Source organism: Ochotona curzoniae, unplaced genomic scaffold (assembly GCF_017591425.1).
Source record: "Ochotona curzoniae isolate NIBS_2020 unplaced genomic scaffold, NIBS_Ocur_1.0 scaffold_1852, whole genome shotgun sequence".
Classification (NCBI taxonomy): Eukaryota; Metazoa; Chordata; class Mammalia; order Lagomorpha; family Ochotonidae; genus Ochotona; species Ochotona curzoniae.
In genome coordinates this window covers 54,913,958-54,934,143 of record NW_024467087.1, presented here as the reverse complement: position 1 = coordinate 54,934,143, position 20,186 = coordinate 54,913,958, and the positions used below count along the sequence as shown (strand labels likewise).

The 20,186-nt window shown below is 38.5% G+C and overlaps 1 protein-coding gene across 8 annotated transcripts in view; it reads right to left on the bottom strand.

Annotated features, from left to right (window-relative positions):
- The window catches only part of ATRX (ATRX chromatin remodeler), a 188,983-nt gene that overhangs the window by 73,450 nt on the left and 95,347 nt on the right, over window positions 1-20,186 (bottom strand). For all 8 annotated transcript variants that reach the window (XM_040999433.1, XM_040999434.1, XM_040999436.1 and 5 more), the window contains 5 exons: window positions 19,594-19,703; window positions 18,401-18,547; window positions 18,063-18,240; window positions 3,242-3,379; window positions 718-893 (listed from right to left, as the gene is read on the bottom strand). In XM_040999433.1, the coding sequence (XP_040855367.1) occupies window positions 718-893; window positions 3,242-3,379; window positions 18,063-18,240; window positions 18,401-18,547; window positions 19,594-19,703 (749 nt within the window). The remainder of the gene's footprint in view (window positions 1-717; window positions 894-3,241; window positions 3,380-18,062; window positions 18,241-18,400; window positions 18,548-19,593; window positions 19,704-20,186) is intronic.

Sequence of the window (20,186 nt, the reverse complement as noted above, 5' to 3'; positions counted from 1 at the left end):
TCTTCAGGATTAAATCATACTGGCTTTCCCCAAAATCATTTCAAATAAGTAAGGCTTAGAATGCTACCCTATAGAATTAAAGTGAGCACAGAAATTTGCTAATAATATTAGTTCTGATCCTCTTATAAGAACTCCTATTTCAAGGATGGAAAATACGAACATAATGATATAGAAGGCTTTATACATGATAATTTATCAGCTATGTTCTAGGCTTCTCAGTGAAGTTTGAAACATTTTCCAATGTACTGCTTAAATTTTTGACTATTGATTCCACAGAGAAGCACAGACAGCTCCGGTACTCTGGTTCATTTCCTAAATTTGTATAACAGCCAGGACTGGACTGGAATAAAGTTTGGAGCTGGAAGATGAGAATACAATCTGCATCTTCTACACGGATGACAGAATTCCAAATACTTGAACCATCACTGCCACCTTCTAGGGTCTGCATTAATATACACTGGAGTCAGAACCTGGAGCTGGCACTGAAAGTCAGCACTATGATGTGCGATGTGGGCATCTTGGTAACTAGGTCAAATGCCCAAATATAACAGCTTTGTAGAAAGTTCAATGCTTCAATTTTTTTTTTTAATAAGAGGCGATAAAACCATTAAAACTACACACTGAAAAGGAGGGAGTAAAATCAAAGATTAAACTCAGAAAACATTTTGGTATTACAAGAAAGTAACAACATTTGATTATTATGGAATATATTTGTACCTGAACACATCCAGCTAACATCTCATAGAGAATATGAGCACGTTTTTTCATCACTCTGACATCTACCATGGTAGAATCTGCACACTGACCATTTTGGATTGGATTTATGAATCTATTCCTGAACTCCTTAATAGATCCAAGCAAATTTTCCTTGATAAAGTTAACCATGCAGTGATCTAAGAAAGAAGACATTAATTCATTAATAATGGTTGGAAAGAGTCACAGAAACTCCTTGATGTATTATTCATGTCAAAAATGCATGCCATAAAAGCATGAAAGCTAAATTATAAAGAAAAATTAAATATAGAATAAAAAATGTTTATAAGGCTGATCAAGAACTAATACTTCCCTTCCTGCCTCCTCCTTCAGTTTTTGAGATAAAGTATCTTTAATTTCTATTATACTCAAGTGCTTAATGCTATACTGAATAAGAGTTTTGCAACTAAAAAAATAAAAAGACCACAGATTACAATATAGGCAAGGACTACACACAATAAAGTAAAATGTCAATTTCATTTATAAAAATTTTAAAACAATCACAGAATGGTATATCATTTGTAACTATATGTTTAACAAACATAAAACAAAGTTTAACAAAACTTTTGCAGCTATACTAATACACACACATTTTTGTTGTTCTTTTTTATTTTTGCAATTTTAGCTTCCACATGTAAGGAAGAACATGTGGTGTTTGCTGTCAGTAGTCTTTAGAACATACATGAACTATAAAGTAAGCAATCTGTAACTAACCATGGTTTTATGTTCAGTGAGGCTATCTTGTGAACAAAATAGATAATGAATGCAAACAAAAGCAGATAATAATCTACTATCCAAAAATTTATTCAAAAATGTTTCATCAAGTTCATGGAAAAATATAACTGAAAATTTATTTGGGGAACAGGTGCTAGGCACAGCAGTTAAGATGCCAAGTGGGGGCCCGGCACAGTGTCCTAGTGATTAAAGTCCTCACTTTGAACACTCTGGGATCTCATATGGGCGACAGTTCTAATCCTGGCTGCTCCACTTCCCATCCAGCTCCCTGTCTGTGGCCTGAGAAAGCAGTCGAGGATAGCCCAAAGCCTTGGGACCCTACGCCCATGTGGGAGACCTGGAACAAGTTCCTGGTTCCTGCCTTCAAATTGGTGCAACTCTGGCCACTGCGGTCACTTGGGGAGTTAATCATTGGATGCAAGATCTTTTTCTTTCCTTTTCTCCATATATCTGACTTTGCAATAAAAATAAGCAAATTCTTAAAAAAAAAAAATGCCACTTGGGGTGCCCATATCCTATATTGGAGAGCTTGTGTTCGAGTCCTGGCCCCTGTTCTGATGCTAGCTTCCTGTTAATGTGTAGTCTAGGAAGCATCAGCACCTCTAGGAAGTCTAAGTAGCTGGGTCCCTGTCAGCCACAAACTGAAGATTCAAACTGAATTTCAAGTATTTCAGATATTATGGACATTTAGGAATGAATTAGTAGATAGATGAAACACTTATCCACCTTATCTCCAACAAAACAAAAATAAAAATTTTAGAAGTAGATTACTTTGGTGCATGAAATTTTTGAAATACATAGGTTGTATAATATACACACATGTGTATTTTCTGAAGGGTCCTTGTACAGATGTGAATGTTTGGCTCTAAAAAGCATCTTTTAATTTTATTTTTCCATGAACTCTTAAAAACACTTGTATTAACAGATTTACTTTCAGCAATCATGAATAGTGCTTTTCAATTATTCTATACTATATAAGACTAAATTGTGAACCAGAATTTCTGTGAACGGGGAAACAAAGAAAAAAATGAAATTAGAACAGATTAAAAACAAACAAACTATAGATAAATGAAATAGTCACCAGAACTACAAATAATAGAAATTAGGTTACTATAAATACACTAAAGAACACAAGAAAATAAAAATACCCAAAAGCCATTACTATGAAACAAAGAACAATTGGGAGATTTTATCAGGAAATTTCAATTTACAATTTGTTGAATAATCTTAGATTCTCCTTTTTAGCGTTAGCATGAATGAATGAAAATGAGGGATTTAATCAGTAACTTCCCTGGCTTCCCAACATCTTTCTTCAGCTTCATCAAACTACCCTACCTTGTATTCAGAACACTGGTCCTTCTCCCATCTCTCCCATTCTCACTGTTCATATTTAGCATTTTTATTGTTTCTTGCAAAATCAGTGTCCTTACAGTATTTCCTGAGCTCATCTGAAAATTTGGGAATTTCTTTTTTAAATCCTAAGATTCTTGATGCTTTAAAGAAATTCTGAATCTCATATTTATATTTCAACACCCACAGTGGCACATTTCCTGAATGAGATTTATAATACATATTTCTAAAGGATGTCAACTTGAAAAGTATGGCATTTTTTTTCCACAGCAGACTAAAATGGACCCATGTCAATTGTGGATAGTGACTGTACTAGAGTAAAAAGAATAAAGGCCAATGGCACAGAACTAAAACTACATCTGAAACAATAGCAACACTCTGCAGCATAATCACAGAAACTCACATTCAATAAGGTTATTCTGAAGTGGTGTTCCTGTTAAAATAATTCTCCTCCTTGATCGTATAGAATTCATAGCTTTTGAAACAGCTGATGCCTCATTTTTCAAAATATGACCTTCATCACATACAACAAAGTCAGGGCCTACAAAATCAAAGGGAAAAACAACAATTACGATATAATACAACTGAAAACATGATCCTATTATGTTGAAGGAAGCTAAAAGAAAATCATTTTAAGTGTAATCACCTGTTACTCAATTTGGCTAATAGAGTGGTAATTCATCTTAATTATATCACAATGATAGAATACTAAAGACTACTATAAACTGTACATAACGTCTACTGAGTGAATATTTAATCACAAGCAAGAATAAAAATCACATTGCCTCTCAGTCTTTTGGCTAAGTGAATAAAAGTCACAGCACAGAAAAAAGATCTTCCCAACAGATTTGGAATGTTTGAAAAAAAGTAAACATTTTAACACTAAAAATAACCTCTGGGGTCTGGCATAGTAGCCTAGCAGCTAAAGTCCTCGCCTTGCGTGTGCTGGGATCCCATATAGGTGCTGGTTTTTATTCCGGCAGCCCTGCTTCCCATCCTGCTCCCTGTTTGTGGCCTAGGAACGCAGTCGGGACGGCCCAAAGCCTTGAGACTCTGCACCCATGTGGGAGACCAGAAGAAGGTTGGGGCTCCTGGCTTCAGATCCGTGCAGCTCCAGCTGCTGCGGCCGTTTGGGGAGTGAATCATCGGAGAGAAGGTCTTCCTCTCTCTCTTTCTCTCTGTATGTTTGACTTTACAATAAAAATAAAATTTTTAAAAAATAATCTCTGAAAATGATATTTTGCATTATGGGATTAAGATCAAGTTAAAACCATTAGCAAAGACAAACATCAGTATACACAGACATATTTCAAATGCCACATCATAAAGACTAATGTTATAACAATACACCAGGTAATATTTTCCCCTATTTCATATAACTAACATTGCTTCGGAAACAGTTAATTGACGATGGAAAGCTAAACTGCTAGCTACATGGGTATCAGGGGGTAGGTATAAGAACTTTCTAACTGAAACAGATGTCAAATCCTGGAGTAACTCTTTCAAGTCAAATAGCATAGGTTTCTTAAAAAAAATACTGCACAAACTGCTTGCTAAAATATTCCATATATAATGTACTTGATGGTTAAGATACAAACACATATTACTTAAATATTGATTGAAATAGTGGTCAAAGTCCACATCAACGTCTTAAGCACTAGAAAAATATTCATCTTCAACCTGACTTCAAAGTAACTTCATCATTACCATAGCTCAAAAAATATAAGGATATTATGGCAGATATGTGGTGTTGCAGTCAGGACACCACCTGGCAAGCTCACATCGCACATCAGAATGCCTGATTCCAGTATGAGCCTCTCTGTTTCCAATCTGCCTTTCCGTAATATGCACAACGCGCAGCCTAAGGGGTAGCAGGTAATGGTGCAAGTACTAAGGCCAAGGACCCTGCCTCCCTCTCACTACGCAGGTGATGCGAATGTAGGTCCAGATTCCCGGTTTTGACCCAACCCAGCACCATATGTTGTAGGCATTTAGGAAGTAACGAGAAGAAAAAGAAATCTTTCAAATAAAATAAAAAATTCATGAAAAAATGTTAAATAAGAAAAACATTCTTCAATATTCAGGTAGGGCTATATATGTATCATCTAGCTTTGTATTATTCACTTTTAATTCACAAACTTTTCTATGGAGAAAATTGTATCCTATATAAATTCTTAAACGATTTCTACCACTTTATATTCCCTGTCCACAACCATGTGAGGAAATGGGTACTATTATACACTCAATAGAGTCTAAATTGGTATCAAATATATTTAAGTCAATTTCACAATATGTAGCAAACTATAAAATGTGTTCACCTTCTGGTCTACATACTGATTTCTAGAAATCTATCCCAAAGATGCATTTTTCAATTGCCCAAAAATACAGGAAAGAATGCTTCTCCACAGCCCTCTCAAGAAGGGGAAATAGAAATAATGTAAAAGCTTCTCAAAGGGTGTCAGGCAAAGCTGAATAGGCTATGACACAGAGTTAGAAGCAATAATGTACAACCATAAATGATGTCTAGTATGTTACAAGTAAAAACAGAACAGATGCCCCTTGATTTAAAAAACTGTTACCTGAACATGCATTTTACATACATAATTCAAACCAAACATCCATCCTATCTTAGTAACACAATACACTGTAAAGTTATCAGTTGAGCACCCTTGTGATTATATGGCTAAATATGAGCTGTGGTTTACTGCCACCAATCAGTATCATGACAGAATATCTTGCAACCTACTGCTAACTCAAGAAAAGATCAAAATCACAAATTTAAAGTAACTTCTATCAAATGAGTATTTTTCACCAGAATGAATTTTTAAAGTCAAAAATCTCAACTGATTATCTCTAGTTATCAATATTATGAAATGATTTGTATTTGGAAAACATCTCACATTGGATAACTATCTATGCATATACATACACAGATACAGTAACGGATTAAATTTGGGTGGCTTTACCTACACCCTCTCAGAGGTGACCTCTAAACACACTAACCAGTGTCCTTCCTAACAAGAGCACTATTGTTTAGATTTAAGTCTTGCAACACAGCATATGTGCAAACAATGTGAATTATGGTAGAGGTCTGTTGTCCATTTGACAGCTTAGCGATCTCTGGAGGGGTTGGAAACAGATTAGTCACAATGGTGGTCAAGCATGTTCATGTGACAAGTTCCACAGTGAACCTCAGTAGTGGGTAATACCCCAAGCATATTATCAAAATCACTACTGGAAGAACTAAGCACCTTCTGAATCATTTAACTGAAGATCACACCAGGAATGCTCCTAAATCATACACTCTGTGCTTTTTTCTGCTTCTGATTTTAATTTCTGTCCTTTCATTGCAATAAACTCCGACTTCTGAATTTTGTGAGCCTCGTGTGAATTCCAAAACCTGAGGGTGGCTTCAGAAGCCCTTTAAGACTGCAATATAAAACAGAAGGCTTTAGGACTAGCACTGTGGTGCAGCAAGCTAAGCTGTCACTTGCAATACCAGCACCCCATATAGGAGTGCTGCTTCAAGTCCCAGCTGACTTGCTTCTGATCCAGCCTACTTAGCTACCTGGAGAGTAGTGAAGGATAGGGTAAGTGGTGGGGCCCTTGTTAACAGTGTGGAAGACTAGGATAGAATTCTAGGCCCTTGGCTTCAGCCTGGTCCAAATTCAACTACTGTAGCCATTTGAGAGGCAAACCAGCAGAGAAGATTCCCCTGTCACTTTTTTTTAAACAACATATTACTTCTTTTTTAACTTAAAAGAACTACTTGTTAATATGGTATTAACAGAATAGAAACTCTTAAGGGTATCAGAAGAATGAGTAATGAGAATGAAGTAAAATAATTACACTTGTACATAACCCTGTTTTCAAAAACATTTATATTTACTAGTAGGAATACATAATACTTTCTAACATCTAACAACAAAATCTTTAATAAGTAAAAGGAATACAATTTAGTTACCTTGGAAAGGCATTTTTCTGGAAAACCTCATTCAAAAGTAGTAACACATACAAGAGAGAGTAGCATTTTAAAACAGCCATATAGAAGTGGTATTTGGTACAAGAGTTGGGATGCTGCTTGTGATACCCACCTGCCATGAGTACCTAGGATTAATTCCTGGCTCTATTTCTAATGCTGGCTTCTTATTAATGTGCATTCTATGGGGGAAGGAAACACTCAAATACTTAGTTCTCTGCCACCCATGTGGGAGACCCAGACCAAGTTCCTGGTTCCTAGCTTCAGCCTGGACCAGTCCTAGCTTTTGCAGCTATTTGGAAAATGAGGCAGCAGAAAGATAACTCTCTCTTTCAACTACAATGAAAACAAACAGTGAATATAAAAACCCACAGCAATAAATCATTTCATTATAAGTGTAAGAATGATATCCTGAGGTTCTGAAGAGCAAAAGAAGTAAGATTTAGGAAATCTTCCAAAGTTCAAAAAACTCAAGGTTAACTAAAAGATCCGATTACCTAAAAACATTTAATATACTATGCAACTATATATTTTATGAAATTACATAGATCTATTCTATTACTAAAATCACACAATACCTTCAATTATTATTATATACACATATATGTACACTGACTATATCTTCTGAAGCCAAAAAATCTCACAACATCCTACGAAAACACTAGTGTGAATGAGAGAACACTACCAGATTAGTATATTAAAGAAGAAAACACAAGTATCAGGAGTGCATATTTAGCACAGTGACTGGAATGCTTTTATCCCCCATCTGAATGAGTCTGAATCCCAACTCAACTGCCAATTCTAGTTTCTGTTAATGCATGCTCAGGGAGGCATCAAGTGATGAGCAGACTCAAGTGGTTAAGTCTCTGCACAAAAGGTAACATCAAAACGTTGATTTTTCTGGATTCAGCCTAGCCTAAACCAAGCTGTTGTAGCAATCTGGGTAGTTTATACCAGTGGATGGGAGATTTATATTATTGGTCTCTCTTCTCAATTAAATAAGAATATTTATTTAATATTTTTTAAAAAGGAGAAATTCTGAGTGTTTTCAAAATAAGCAGGTTAGGGAGGAAAGGCCAAGTAAAGGTTTAGTTCTTTTTCGGTATGTTACATTGCCACCTATTGGCAGATACAAAAAGTCAAAAGCCATAATTAAACCAGGGAGAAAAGTTGTTTAAGAAATAAGTCTGTCTCAGGACGGGGCATCTCATGCCTGGATCCCGGACGGCCGCATGGGCACAGGGTGAGCCGTTCTCCGGACCTGCTGGGTTCCGGGGGCTGCTTCCTTCGGGGTGAGTAGACCGAGGGGAGAGGCCTCCGGCACTGAGCAGGTCCGGGACCCACCCGCCTCCTTCATGGGGCGGTGAATGGGATTTGGGAGGGGCGCAACCTTGGGCCTGGGTTATTTAAACCTCCAGCAGTCTCCCGGCGACTGGTGGGTCTCAGGATGGGGTGTCTCATGCCTGGATCCCAGACCACAGCCGCCATGTGCACAGGGTGAGCCTTTCCCCAGGCAGCCAGTGCGCCATTTGGTGCCAGGCTCTGCCCGCTCGCCGCCCGGCCGAGGAGCTCTGGGGATTTGGTTCTTTGATTCGCTGCTTAATTAGCTCAAGGTTGAACCCATTGTGATTCTCGGACCTGAAACAAACAGTAACTCTTCCTTTGTAAAACTTATAATCACTAATAATGCTGGGCAACAAATACCAGTCCATGCAGAAGTCTGGGCTTGGGGCTTGTCCTGCAAAAGTAGCTCCAATGGCTGGCTAATGTGTCAACTGGTAGGGAACAGAGTAGAACAGGCACGACTGAGCAAACCTTAGCCCACAAGTAAAACTAGAAACCAGGAGGGAGCAAAGGTCATGCCAAGCCAGGCTCTTGTACCTACTGGTCTGTGTGAGCCAGGGACGCTAAGCCACAGTGTCTAAGGCAGAGATCGGGATAGGGGAGGAGCTGTGCCAAGCTGAGTCAGAGTAACCACTGGCAGGCATGTGATCTATGGCTGGGAACAGACCCAGTTGGGGAGCTAAGGGGACAACCCTAGCTGGGCTGAGGTTCCCACCAAGAGGCGCGTGTGGCCTGGAAGGGGGGCTGCATTCTGATCTGGAAAAGGTTGTAGTCTCCCTTGGCACAAGTGTGGACTGGGATTGAATGCACCGAACCGGGCCAGACCCCAACACCCCCTGGTGTCCTGGAGGACCAGGGCAGATGTGCGATGGACTAGGCAAGGTCTCAAACCACTACTGTGCCATGTGTGAGCCATATGTGGGTATGGACAAACCATGTCTGGGCTGGAACATCCAACAGCAAGACCCAGATTGGGTGGAAGGCCAGTCAGGAAAAGCCAGTTTCTGCTAGGACAGGAGGTGGACTGAGTAGTGTTGGCTCATGGAATCACTGGTAAGCATGAAACCTGGCATTGGGAGAGGTTCTGATGGAGGAGCCTGGGCAACTCCTCTGGCAGGACACAGACCAGGAAGGTAAGCGCAAGAAACATGACAGGAAACAGCCCAGAAAAGGCCATGGAAAGCTACACACTGGCATACAATTGGCAGGCGTGGGGGCAGGACCAGGCTGAATCTGTCCACGTCATCCACTGGCAAATCCAAGCACCAGTGTGGGTCGAGCCAGGTTCGGTCGCAACAAAGACTAGTGCACAATACAGAATGCCAAGGTGAGGTTGCCTGTACCGGAAGGGACCACAGCGCCCAACCAGCCTGAGAACAAGAAAGGAAGTGGGCAGAGCCGGCAGGGGAATAAGGGAGGGTTCCTTTGCTGGACAGCTACTTCCGCAGGAGAGCATAGGCTGGGAGGGGGCAGACCAGACTAGGCAGAGCTACCACACCTGTGTGCCTCATGTGGCCTAGATCAGGGAAAAGCCGGACTCGGCGGATTATTCCTACTGGTGCAAACAAAATTAAAGTGGGCGAGGTTTATTTGGGCTTAGACACAGCATCAGCTGGAATCTGGGAGTGGGAGAGGCCTGGGAAGGAAACAGTGGGCTCATCCCTCTTGGGCTGCCACTTCCACAGGAGGACATAAAACTAAGACAGGGGCTGGGGTGGAATGGGGTGTGGGACAGACTGGATTACTGCTACACAGACTGGCAAACCAGGGTAGGGGGCGGGCCTGGTGGGGGTTATTGTGTGGGTCGCTCCAACTAGGCTGCAGCTCCCACTGGTTTATGCGAGGGCCAAGTATGTGCAGGGCATGACCAGGCTGGACTGCAACACCCACTGGTTCCAGTGGAAGTCAGGAGTGAAAACAGAACCAACCCAGCAATTGCAACCACCAGCTGATTGGAGCGATGGACGGTGCCAGGCCCTATACTTGTTAACACATACAAGAAGTTTCTTTGGAGATCTTCCTAATCAAAATGCTGGACTCAGAACCCTAACGAAGAAAAGAGAGAAGACAGAACGGGGCAACCAAACATCTCAGCTAAGATGGACTATGTCAATCAGTGGATTTTTCAAAGATCTCATAGTGCTTGGAGTGGCAAGATTGACAGCGATTCATAACTGTGGCAATATCAAAACCACTTGAGGAAGAACCTCAGAGCATGCCCTACATCCGGGACCTGGGGAGGGTGGGAAATTGGGTGGGCCTTCCCCCTTCATACCCACCTTTAAACATGAAGGAAACAATATGGAAAACATACTAGTCTTATCCACTTTCCTGTAGCCCTTGAACCTTCTTACCCTAGTTGACTGTGTAAAGAATGTCAAAATAAATTTTATTTTAAAAAAAGTAAAAAAAAAAAAAAAAAAAAAAGATTTCTCTCTCTTTGGCCCCCTTTCTCTCTCTTGCCCTCTTTCTCTCTGTGTAAATCTAACTTTCAAGTAAAAATGAATAAATGTTAAAAAAAAAAAAAAAGAAATAAGTCTGTCGGGCCTGGCACAATGGTGCAGTGGTTAAGGTCCTCGCCTTGCACGCCCGGGATCCCATATGGGCACCGGTTCTAATCCTGGCGCCCCCGCTTCCCATCCAGCTCCCTGCCTGTGGCCTGGGAAAGCAGTTGAGGACGACCCAAGGCTTTGGGACCCTGCACCCATTTCGGAGACCCGGAAGAGGTTCCTGGCTACGGATTGGCACAGCACTGGCCGTTGCGCTCACTTGGGGAGTGAATCATCGGACAAAAGATCTTCCTCTCTGTCTCTGCTCTCTGTATATCCGCCTTTCCAATAAAAATAAAATAAATCTTAAAAAAAGAAAAGAAATAAGTCTGTCAATCTCTCCTTCACCCTACTACTCTACCATTCAAATAAATGAAATGTTTGAAATTGTCCATATACCTACGTCCCAAATTCCTGACCCAGGAGAGGTGATAAAAATGACTGTCATCACTTTAATAACACATGAGGTAACTGTTACAAAGAGAAACAAACATTTCTAACAAATCTAGCAAGCTCTAAACACTGCTCCAGTCTTAATGTGTGTTCCCAATTTTCCAAGGTTCTAATGTATTTTTAGCCTCCCAGTTTGTGAACTCATCTCAATCTTCAGATTCTAACACTCAAAACTGTCTGACATTTTGCTTCTAGCAATTCATACCCCAGACTTGAACAAACTCGGTTGTCATTTGTGGGATTGTTCACTACCACCAATTTGCTCCGAATCAAAGACACATTAGGGGGAAATACACACTGGGGTCAACAATGTCGCACAGTGCCACCTACAGTCCCACCATCATGTATGTATATGGGCTGGTGTCCTGGCTGCTCTAACTTCCAATCCAACTCCCTGCTGACAATGCCTGGAAAAGCAGTGGAAGATGGGCCAAGAGCCTGAGCTGCTGCACTCATGTAGGAAACTCAGAAGAAGCTAAAGTCTCCTGGCTTCTGCTTGGCCCAGCACTCACCATTGTTGACATTTGGGCAGTGAAACAATGAATGAAGATTTTTCTCCTTCCCCTCTCTCTTTATAATTGTGCCATTCAGATAAACAAATCTCACTTTAAACATATACTGAAAAACTGAATTGTGTTCAACACATCCCTTCTAATAAATCTAGAAGAACTTTAAAAAGTACTTAACAAAACTTACATATTAATGGCAAAGAAAGTATATATAAAAGTTATTAGTTATAATAAAACATAAATCTTACTATAACTAAAATATTCCTTAGTATATATGCCATACATAATAGATGTTATGACTATTGAAGTGCAGATACATTAATGAAATACAGCAGTCATCACTGCTCCTCCTATGCTCTGCAGAGAAAAAGTTAGAACCACAGTTTTCTAATAAAAATCTCATTGAAAGATCACAGCGTACTATAGTTTCCAACAAGGATAATCCAAGTATTTACTTCTAAAAATTAAAAACAAAGAAATTAAAATAAACATAGAACTTATTCAACCTGACAAAAAGCATCTATTAGAAAACCAAAGGCCAAAACACTATATTAGTGAAAAATAGAAAGCTTTACAAGATTTTTGAAGAGGGGGTTAGTGTGGGTCGCTCCAACTAGGCTGCAGCTCCCACTGGTTTATGCGAGGGCCAAGTATGTGCTGGGCAGAACCAGGCTGGACTGCAACACCCACTGGTTCCATTGGAAGGCGGGACTGAAAACAGAACCAACCCAGTGATTGCAACCACCAGCTGATCAGGGCAATGGACTGTGCCGGGCCCTGTACTTGCTACAACATACAAGAATCTGGTCCGAGAACACCTCAGACAAACTTTCTTTGGGGCTGTCCCCAATCAAAATGCTGGACTCAAAACCCTAACCAGGAAAAGAGAGAAGACAGAACAGGTCAACCAACCATCTCAGCTATATCTTGGCAGCGAAATACGGGGCAAACAGAGACCTTATGATGGACTATGTCAATCAGTGGATTCATAGTGCTTGGAGTGGCAAGACTGATAGCGATTTCTAACTGGTGAACTATCAAAACCACTTGAACAAGAAGCTCAGAGCATACCCTACATCTGGGACCTGGGGAGGGTGGGAAATTGGGTAGGCCTTCTCCCTTAATACTTCCCTATAAACATGAAGGAAACAATATGGAAATAATAGTCTTACCCACTTTCTTGTAGCACTTGAACCCTTTTACCCTAATTAACTATGTAAAGACTGTCCAAAATGTAATAAAAAAAATTTAAAAGAAAAAGATTTTTTGAAGAAAGACAACTGCTCTTATCAGCACTGTATGCTTTTAAAAAAAGCAAGTAGACAAAAAAAAAAAAAGAAAAAGAAAAACCTATATTGGAATTAAAAAAAAACTCATACATGGTATGATCTTTTCAATAATTCTCACTTTGATTTTAAAGCTTACTAGGCTACACAAACCAAAATAACCGAACTGAGAACAGATATAAACCATGTACCTCTGGTCAAATGATTTTCAATAAGGATGCTAAGGCTCTTTCGTGTAAAAAGAATACTTTTTTCCCAACAACATCTGTACAATCAGCTCTCCACAGGCATACAAAAACTAACTCAAAATAAATTTGGGTCAAAACAGAAATTCAAGAGCCAGAGGTACAAAACATTTAAAACAAGCAGATACATTCAGGGTCTTGGCTGAAAAAATGAATTTTTGGACATGCACCAGAAGCAAAAGTAAAAGCAGATAAATTAAACTTCATCACATTTTTGAAAAAGCAGGGTGGCTCACACGCCATGGCACAGTAGATAAGCTAGCATTTGTAATGCTAACAGCCAAAAATGGAGGACTAGTTTGAGTCCTGGCTGTTCTACTTATGATCCAGCTCTCCCCTGCTAACACATCTGAGAAGGCAGTAGATGATGGAGCAAGATGTGGTCCATGACACAATATTGGAGATCTAAATGGAGTCTCCTGGCTTCACATTGGCCCAAATTTGGCTTTTGCAGTACTTGTGGAAATATACCAGGAGATAAAAGACTTCTTTGTCTCCACCTCTCCCACTTAAAAAAAAAATTTTTATTTTTATTGAAAGTCAGATACACAGAGAAGAGGAAAGACAGAAAGGAAGATCTTCCATCAGTTGATTCACTCCCCAAGCAGCCGCAATAGCTGGAGCTCAGCTAATCCCAAGCCAGGAGCCCCAGGCCTCCTACGGTTCTCCCACATGGGTGCATGGTCCCAAGGCTTTGGGCCATCCTTGATTGCTTTCACAGGCCACTAGCAGGGAGCTGGCTGGGAGGCGGGGCCACAGAGATTAGAACCGGAACCCATCTGGGATCCCAGAGCGTGCAAAGTGAGCACTTTAGCCAGTAGGCTACCACACTGGGCCCTGTCTCTCCCACTTTACTCTGCCTTTCAAGAAAGTAATATCTTAAAATTTCAAACTTCTTCATGAAAATATAATAAAAAGTAAAAAAAGACAACTCTCAGAATGAGAGAAAATATCTACAAGAAAAGTATCTGTCAAGGGTATGATACTTAGAATATATAAAGAACTTTAACAACAAAAAAACTATGACAACAAAAAGGACTTGAATAAAAGTTTCTCTAAACAAGAATGTCAACAAGCATATGACAAGATGCTAAAAATCATTTTTCATGTGGAAAATGCCAATCAAATCCACAATGAGATACCCCTTCACTCCCATTAGGATGGCCAGAATTAAACAAACAATAACAAGTACTGTATAAGACACAAATAAACTGCAACCTTCATGCACTTCTGGTTGGAAAAAACAACCACAGTTGCTATGAAAAACTGGCAATTCCTCAAAAGGCTAAAGATAGTTGTGTAATTCAATAATTCCTTTTCTAAACATACATAAGAGATGCTGAAACGTAAATTTTTCCATGGATATTCATAACAGCAGTTTCATTAGATCGAAATGAGTAAAAATACAGGTTGACATCAACTGATGATATAAATAAAATGTGTTTAGTTATCCATACAACAAAATATTACTTGGCACAGAAAAAGAATTAAGTGTCAACACACACAACAATGTTGATCATCCATGAAAACATTAGGTGAAAGATCATGTTACAGGATTGTATCTTCATAAAGCATATAAAAATACTTTTATATAAACTCTAGCATCATCAAATCATGAGACAGAATTTTAGGATTGGAATATCGTTTGTCTTTCCAAACTCAAGTAGCAGCCCAATAGCAAAAGTCAGATGTTAACAGAAAAGGCAGTGGAAACATCTCAACCATGGCATTAACGCTAGAGCTACCTGTTTTGAATCCTGATACCTTTACAAGCAGGGAGAGTGTGACATACAGATATAAACAGGCATGTGTTCTTCCTCTCTCCTCCGATATCATACTCTGGCCACCTTGCATCTCTACCAGAAAGGCTAATTACCATGAAGTAACTTGAGTCTGAACCATCTTTTAGTACGATAAAGTACTGATATACTCAAAAGGTGAAAGGACATGGCTGATATTTCTGAGAAGAAGGTTAAGCCACCACTTGCCCTGCCAGCATTACATACTGGAGTGACAGGACAAGCACTCTGCTTCCAAATGCAGCTCTCTGCTAACGTGCCGGGATAATTCAGCAGGTATTGGCCCAAGAACATGGGTCTCTGGCACTGACATGAAAGACTCGGATGGAATTTCAGACTCATAGCTTCAGCCTAGCTGAGCCCAATCTATTGCAGCAATTTGTGGAATGAAGCAGTGCATGAAAGATATCTCATAAATAAATAAACAAATCTTTCAGAAAGGGAATGGAAGGGATATAAAAAGAATATAGAAACTAACCTTTAAAAGCTCCCAACAGGTACTAGCAAAATAATCTGGGTAACAAACTGTAGTATTAGGGAACATGTTTAGCACAGAAGTTAAAGCACCATTTAGCATGTCAGTGTTCCATACCAGAGTCCTAATTCCAACTATCTACTGATGTAGACCCTGAGAGGCAGCAGTGATGACTCAAGTAGTTGTCTTCCTGCTACCTATATAGAAACTCTAGAGTTCCCATCTCCAATGCCAGCAGTTGAAATCTCTTGTTTACCTGTCTCTGAAATAAATTTTAAAAGCCTTTTTAAAAATGTAATATTACTTATATTTTAACATATACACTAAAAACAGATAAATCAATATGAATATAAACTATTGAATAGCGGGTTAGAAATTATAAATATTTTTTAATCAAATAATCTGAATTGTGTGTAGACAAATATATACTACACTATATGATACATATGCTACTGGAAACAGCTTAATTTTTGCCTTCCTCCCATTCAGCTGGGCTAGTTTTAGTGACTATAATAGGCACAGATAAAACAAACTACTCTACAATAAAACAAAACTAAACAAAAAATAAGCACTGTCTTAATCAAGTGATGAAATTCAACATCACATGGATTTCATGTACTCTCCAATACATAAAAAGTTCTTTACCACTGATACGCTCTTTCAAAAATCAGTAACCTTAGTGAATTCACAAGAAAATAAGACACTAAGATTAGTGAACACTCTACTGGGTTCACTGACAGTACTCCTTGAAGGTGAGATGATAGTGAAAAATACAGACAGAAATGTTCCTAGACCAGAAAACACTACAGAGATCAGACAATTAAATGCATTACACTACGCTGGATGGAGAAACCAATGATTAAAAATGAGAATAACAGGCTGGCAGGGCAGCACAGCAAGTTAAGCCACCACCAATGACAGTGTATAAGTGCTGGTTTTTGTTTGGACTACTTTACTTTCAATTGAAGTGCCCTGCTCATTTACCTGTTAAGGATGAAGATAACAACCCAAATACTGGAGTACTTGCCACCCACCCAATGGTGTCTGGCCCTTAGTTTCAGAATGGATAAGCCCTAGCTGTTGCAGCCATTTGGGAAATAAACCAGTGAAAAGAAGACTTGTCTATCTCACCTCTCACTCTATCTTTAAATAAATAAATAGATATTTTAAGGGCCCTGCTAAAATTCAAATAAAATTTTAATTATAATTAAACACAGTGCCAACAACGTGTCCATTTCTTAACTCTGACCAATCTACACAGGCAGTTTGAGATGTTAACAATGAAGACATTGGATTCAGGGCACAGGGGAACATTTTGCTACCTTTTCTATGTATATGTAAGCAGAAAATTATTCCAGGGCCAAGTTGTTAGCTCAATTGACTCCCCAGGCAAGTGCCACGATTCCATATGGGTGTTAGGATCCCACATGAGCACTGGTTCATGTCCAGGCTACTCCATTTCCCATCCAGGTCATTGCTAATACCCTGGGAAAGCAGCAGAAGATAGCCAAAAGCCTTGGGAACCTGCACACACACAGGAGATTTCGAAGAGGTTCCGAGCTCCTGGCTTCAGATCAGCTCGGTTCCAGCCACTGCGGCCATTTCAGGAGTAAACCAGTGGCTAGAAGATCTTCCTCTCTTTCTTTCTGTTAATCTACATTTCCAATAAAAATAAATAAATCTTTAAAGCATATTCCAATAAAGTCTTCTACATGTCACTAAATAATAAATGAAGCAATAACAAATACTACCCTTCACACTGAGCTTTAACTTTTCTCCTTACTCGTTCATGAACAAATAAGCAACATCAAGCTTTCACATTAGGCCTTAAATTTACCATAAACAAAGTTGTTTTGATATTTATTACATCATTTTAACAAAAAAAAAGGGTAATGAGATTTTAAAATTACTATTAACTTTAATAAAGACAATTACCCAAATTTTCTCACAAACATAATGCCTCAACAGTGTAATAAAAGTAGTAAGCTGTGACAATATCTGAAGAGGGCAAAATTATATACATAAATTTAAAATGCTGAAATTAAAAATTTCAATGTTAACATATTATACAATTTGTTGCTTTTAGAGCTGACCAATAAGAAATAATTACTTGGTTTTCACATCAGATTAGTGTTTTACAGGAATCACCAAAAGTATTGCAAATATTAACTTTCAATGCTGAATGTCCTGTAAAAGGTAGATGAACAGCTACCAATTTTTGCAGTGATACTGTTTGAAAAGAGATGTAAGACATGTTTTCACAATGAAAAGAAAGTTCTTATACTGCCATAATCTAACACTGAGTTGGAAAAACGTGCAATTGTGACACAGGCCCCCAATTTTACAATTCTACAAGGTCTCTGCTCTAAACTATACATATTCGCAATAAGCAAATAAATTCTCTCCAGTTATCAATACTGTCATTTTATACTACTAAAAGATGACAAAGCATCCAAATTAAAGCAAAACACTAAATCAAAAACTAGTAAATATTAAACCTACTTAATAGATATTCAACTACTTAAATAAAAGTTATACACTTCTTTCAACTTGCTTCCTTTTTTCAGTACTTGTAATTATCTTACCTGGATCAACCAAAGCTTTGTTAAATATTTCTTTCAGTTTCCGACTCTTCACATTTCTTCCTTGAGCAAGATTTCTATACATCTCATAACCTATAATCATAACACCACCATCTTCTTGCCACCTCTGCAACATATAGCTTCTTTCCTGAGGACGTTTCACAGTTGCTAACTCTGAGACCTTTAATGGGGGTGGGGGGGGAGAAGGATTTTTAAAAGCAGCTATTAGAATATATGAACACTATTACCACTGAAACATGAACTGTTGGTGTTTAGAAATCTTTTACTATATGAATTTCATTAAATTATCTTAATAAGAAAAAACATTGAAAATATGATACCTCAAGCTTTTCTTCATCTTTTAATCCTTCTTGCCACTTCTCGAATTCATTCATCCAATTTAAAGCAGTATTAAGAGGACAAACCACTAAAGCTGTGCTGAAATCCAATTTGTCACACAAAAGAACTGTATGAAGGAAACTAACCACCTATAAGAAAATAGATAAATCACTATCTTCATCTAAAATGTTTTACAAGTATTAACTTTGTTGTTTTAAACAATAAAACAACCAACCAAAAGGTTATTATTTTCAAACCACACAAAGTAAATGGAAAGAAAATAAAATGAAAAACCTTGACTACATGATGTATAAGGGCCTTACAACTTTAAAACTTTCACAATTCTATGATCAATATGAATGTAAGAAACTATCACACCATTACAAAGCAGAGTATTAAAATTTTTGCAATACTGAATGGTAAAAGTTGGAGCAGAGATGTAAAATTAGGAAATGCCAGCACAATGGCTCAACAGCTAATCCTACCACCACCAGCTTTCCATATGGATACCATTTCATGTCCTAGCTGCTCCACTTCCCATCCAGCTCCCTGCTTATAGCCTGGGAAAGCAGCAGGGGATGGCCTAAAGCCTTGGGACTCTGTACCCGCAAAGGAAACCTGCAAGAAGCCTTCTTCGAATTGGCTCAGCTCTGGCCTTTATGGCCTTTTGGGGAGTAAACTAGCAGATGAAGACTTTTCTGACTCTCCTGCTCTATGTGAATCTGCCTTTCCAGTAAAGGAAACAAATCTTTCAAAAGAAGAATTTAGGAAATATACATGTACTTTAAACAATAAATACAGATTTGGGAGTCATAATATGTTAAAATAGAATATACTGCAACACACAATTCTCTTCTAAACAGGAATGGTATTTTTGGAAGCGCTCTAGGATGTTTTATGAGGACCAGTGACTGTTTTTGTGTGACATCATCACTTTCATCATACAATCATGGCTTAGAGCATCAACCTGTTAAACTTGACATGAACTATTTAAAACTACAAATTTATCTTTTTTTTTTTTTTTACAACTTTGTCTCCCTGAACCCACAAAACATAAACTTCTTGAAGATTCCTGCTAATATTCTTCATTTCTTTTTTATCTCTGGTCCTTACAATTGTGTCGAAAAAATAAGAGAGCCTCAAAAAGACTAATCTGCGCACAAAAAAGGTACCTTTTATATTATTTAATTCTTACCTGTAATGTCTTACCAAGGCCCATGCAGTGGGCAAGAATACATCCTGACCCTGGAGATTTCTTTGTTTTTTTCACAGATTCACAACAGCAATCCCACATAAACTGAACACCTAGAAATGACAGCGTTAGTAAGTTAAATCTGAAGGGTCAAGTTAAAAAGCTTCCTTTATAAATACATTAAAACATAATCAAAGTTTCTAAGAAACAGCATTCAGAAAGCCCTCAGAGATACCTTCTCAAATGTAAATGGCCTCCCTTTCTGCGTTAACCTATAAACAAGACAATGAATGCAAGGATGTAACAGTGGGATGACTTATCTAAGCTATCACAGCAGATATTCCCTGATAATGTCCAAAAAGACACAAGAAATCTAAAATAGAAATGTTATCCAAAGAGAGAATAGCTTCCTAGTCAATGTATTTTCCACATTATTGAGTCAATCAGGGAAAAAAAATAAGCTAATATTTCTTTTTAATTCATTCACACACTCAAAACTGACTTCCAGATTCCACCCTAACAAAGCAGATGTTAAGGACAGTTTGGTACCTCTCTAATGTATAAATACACAAATGTTATTTTTTTTAAATTAAGAC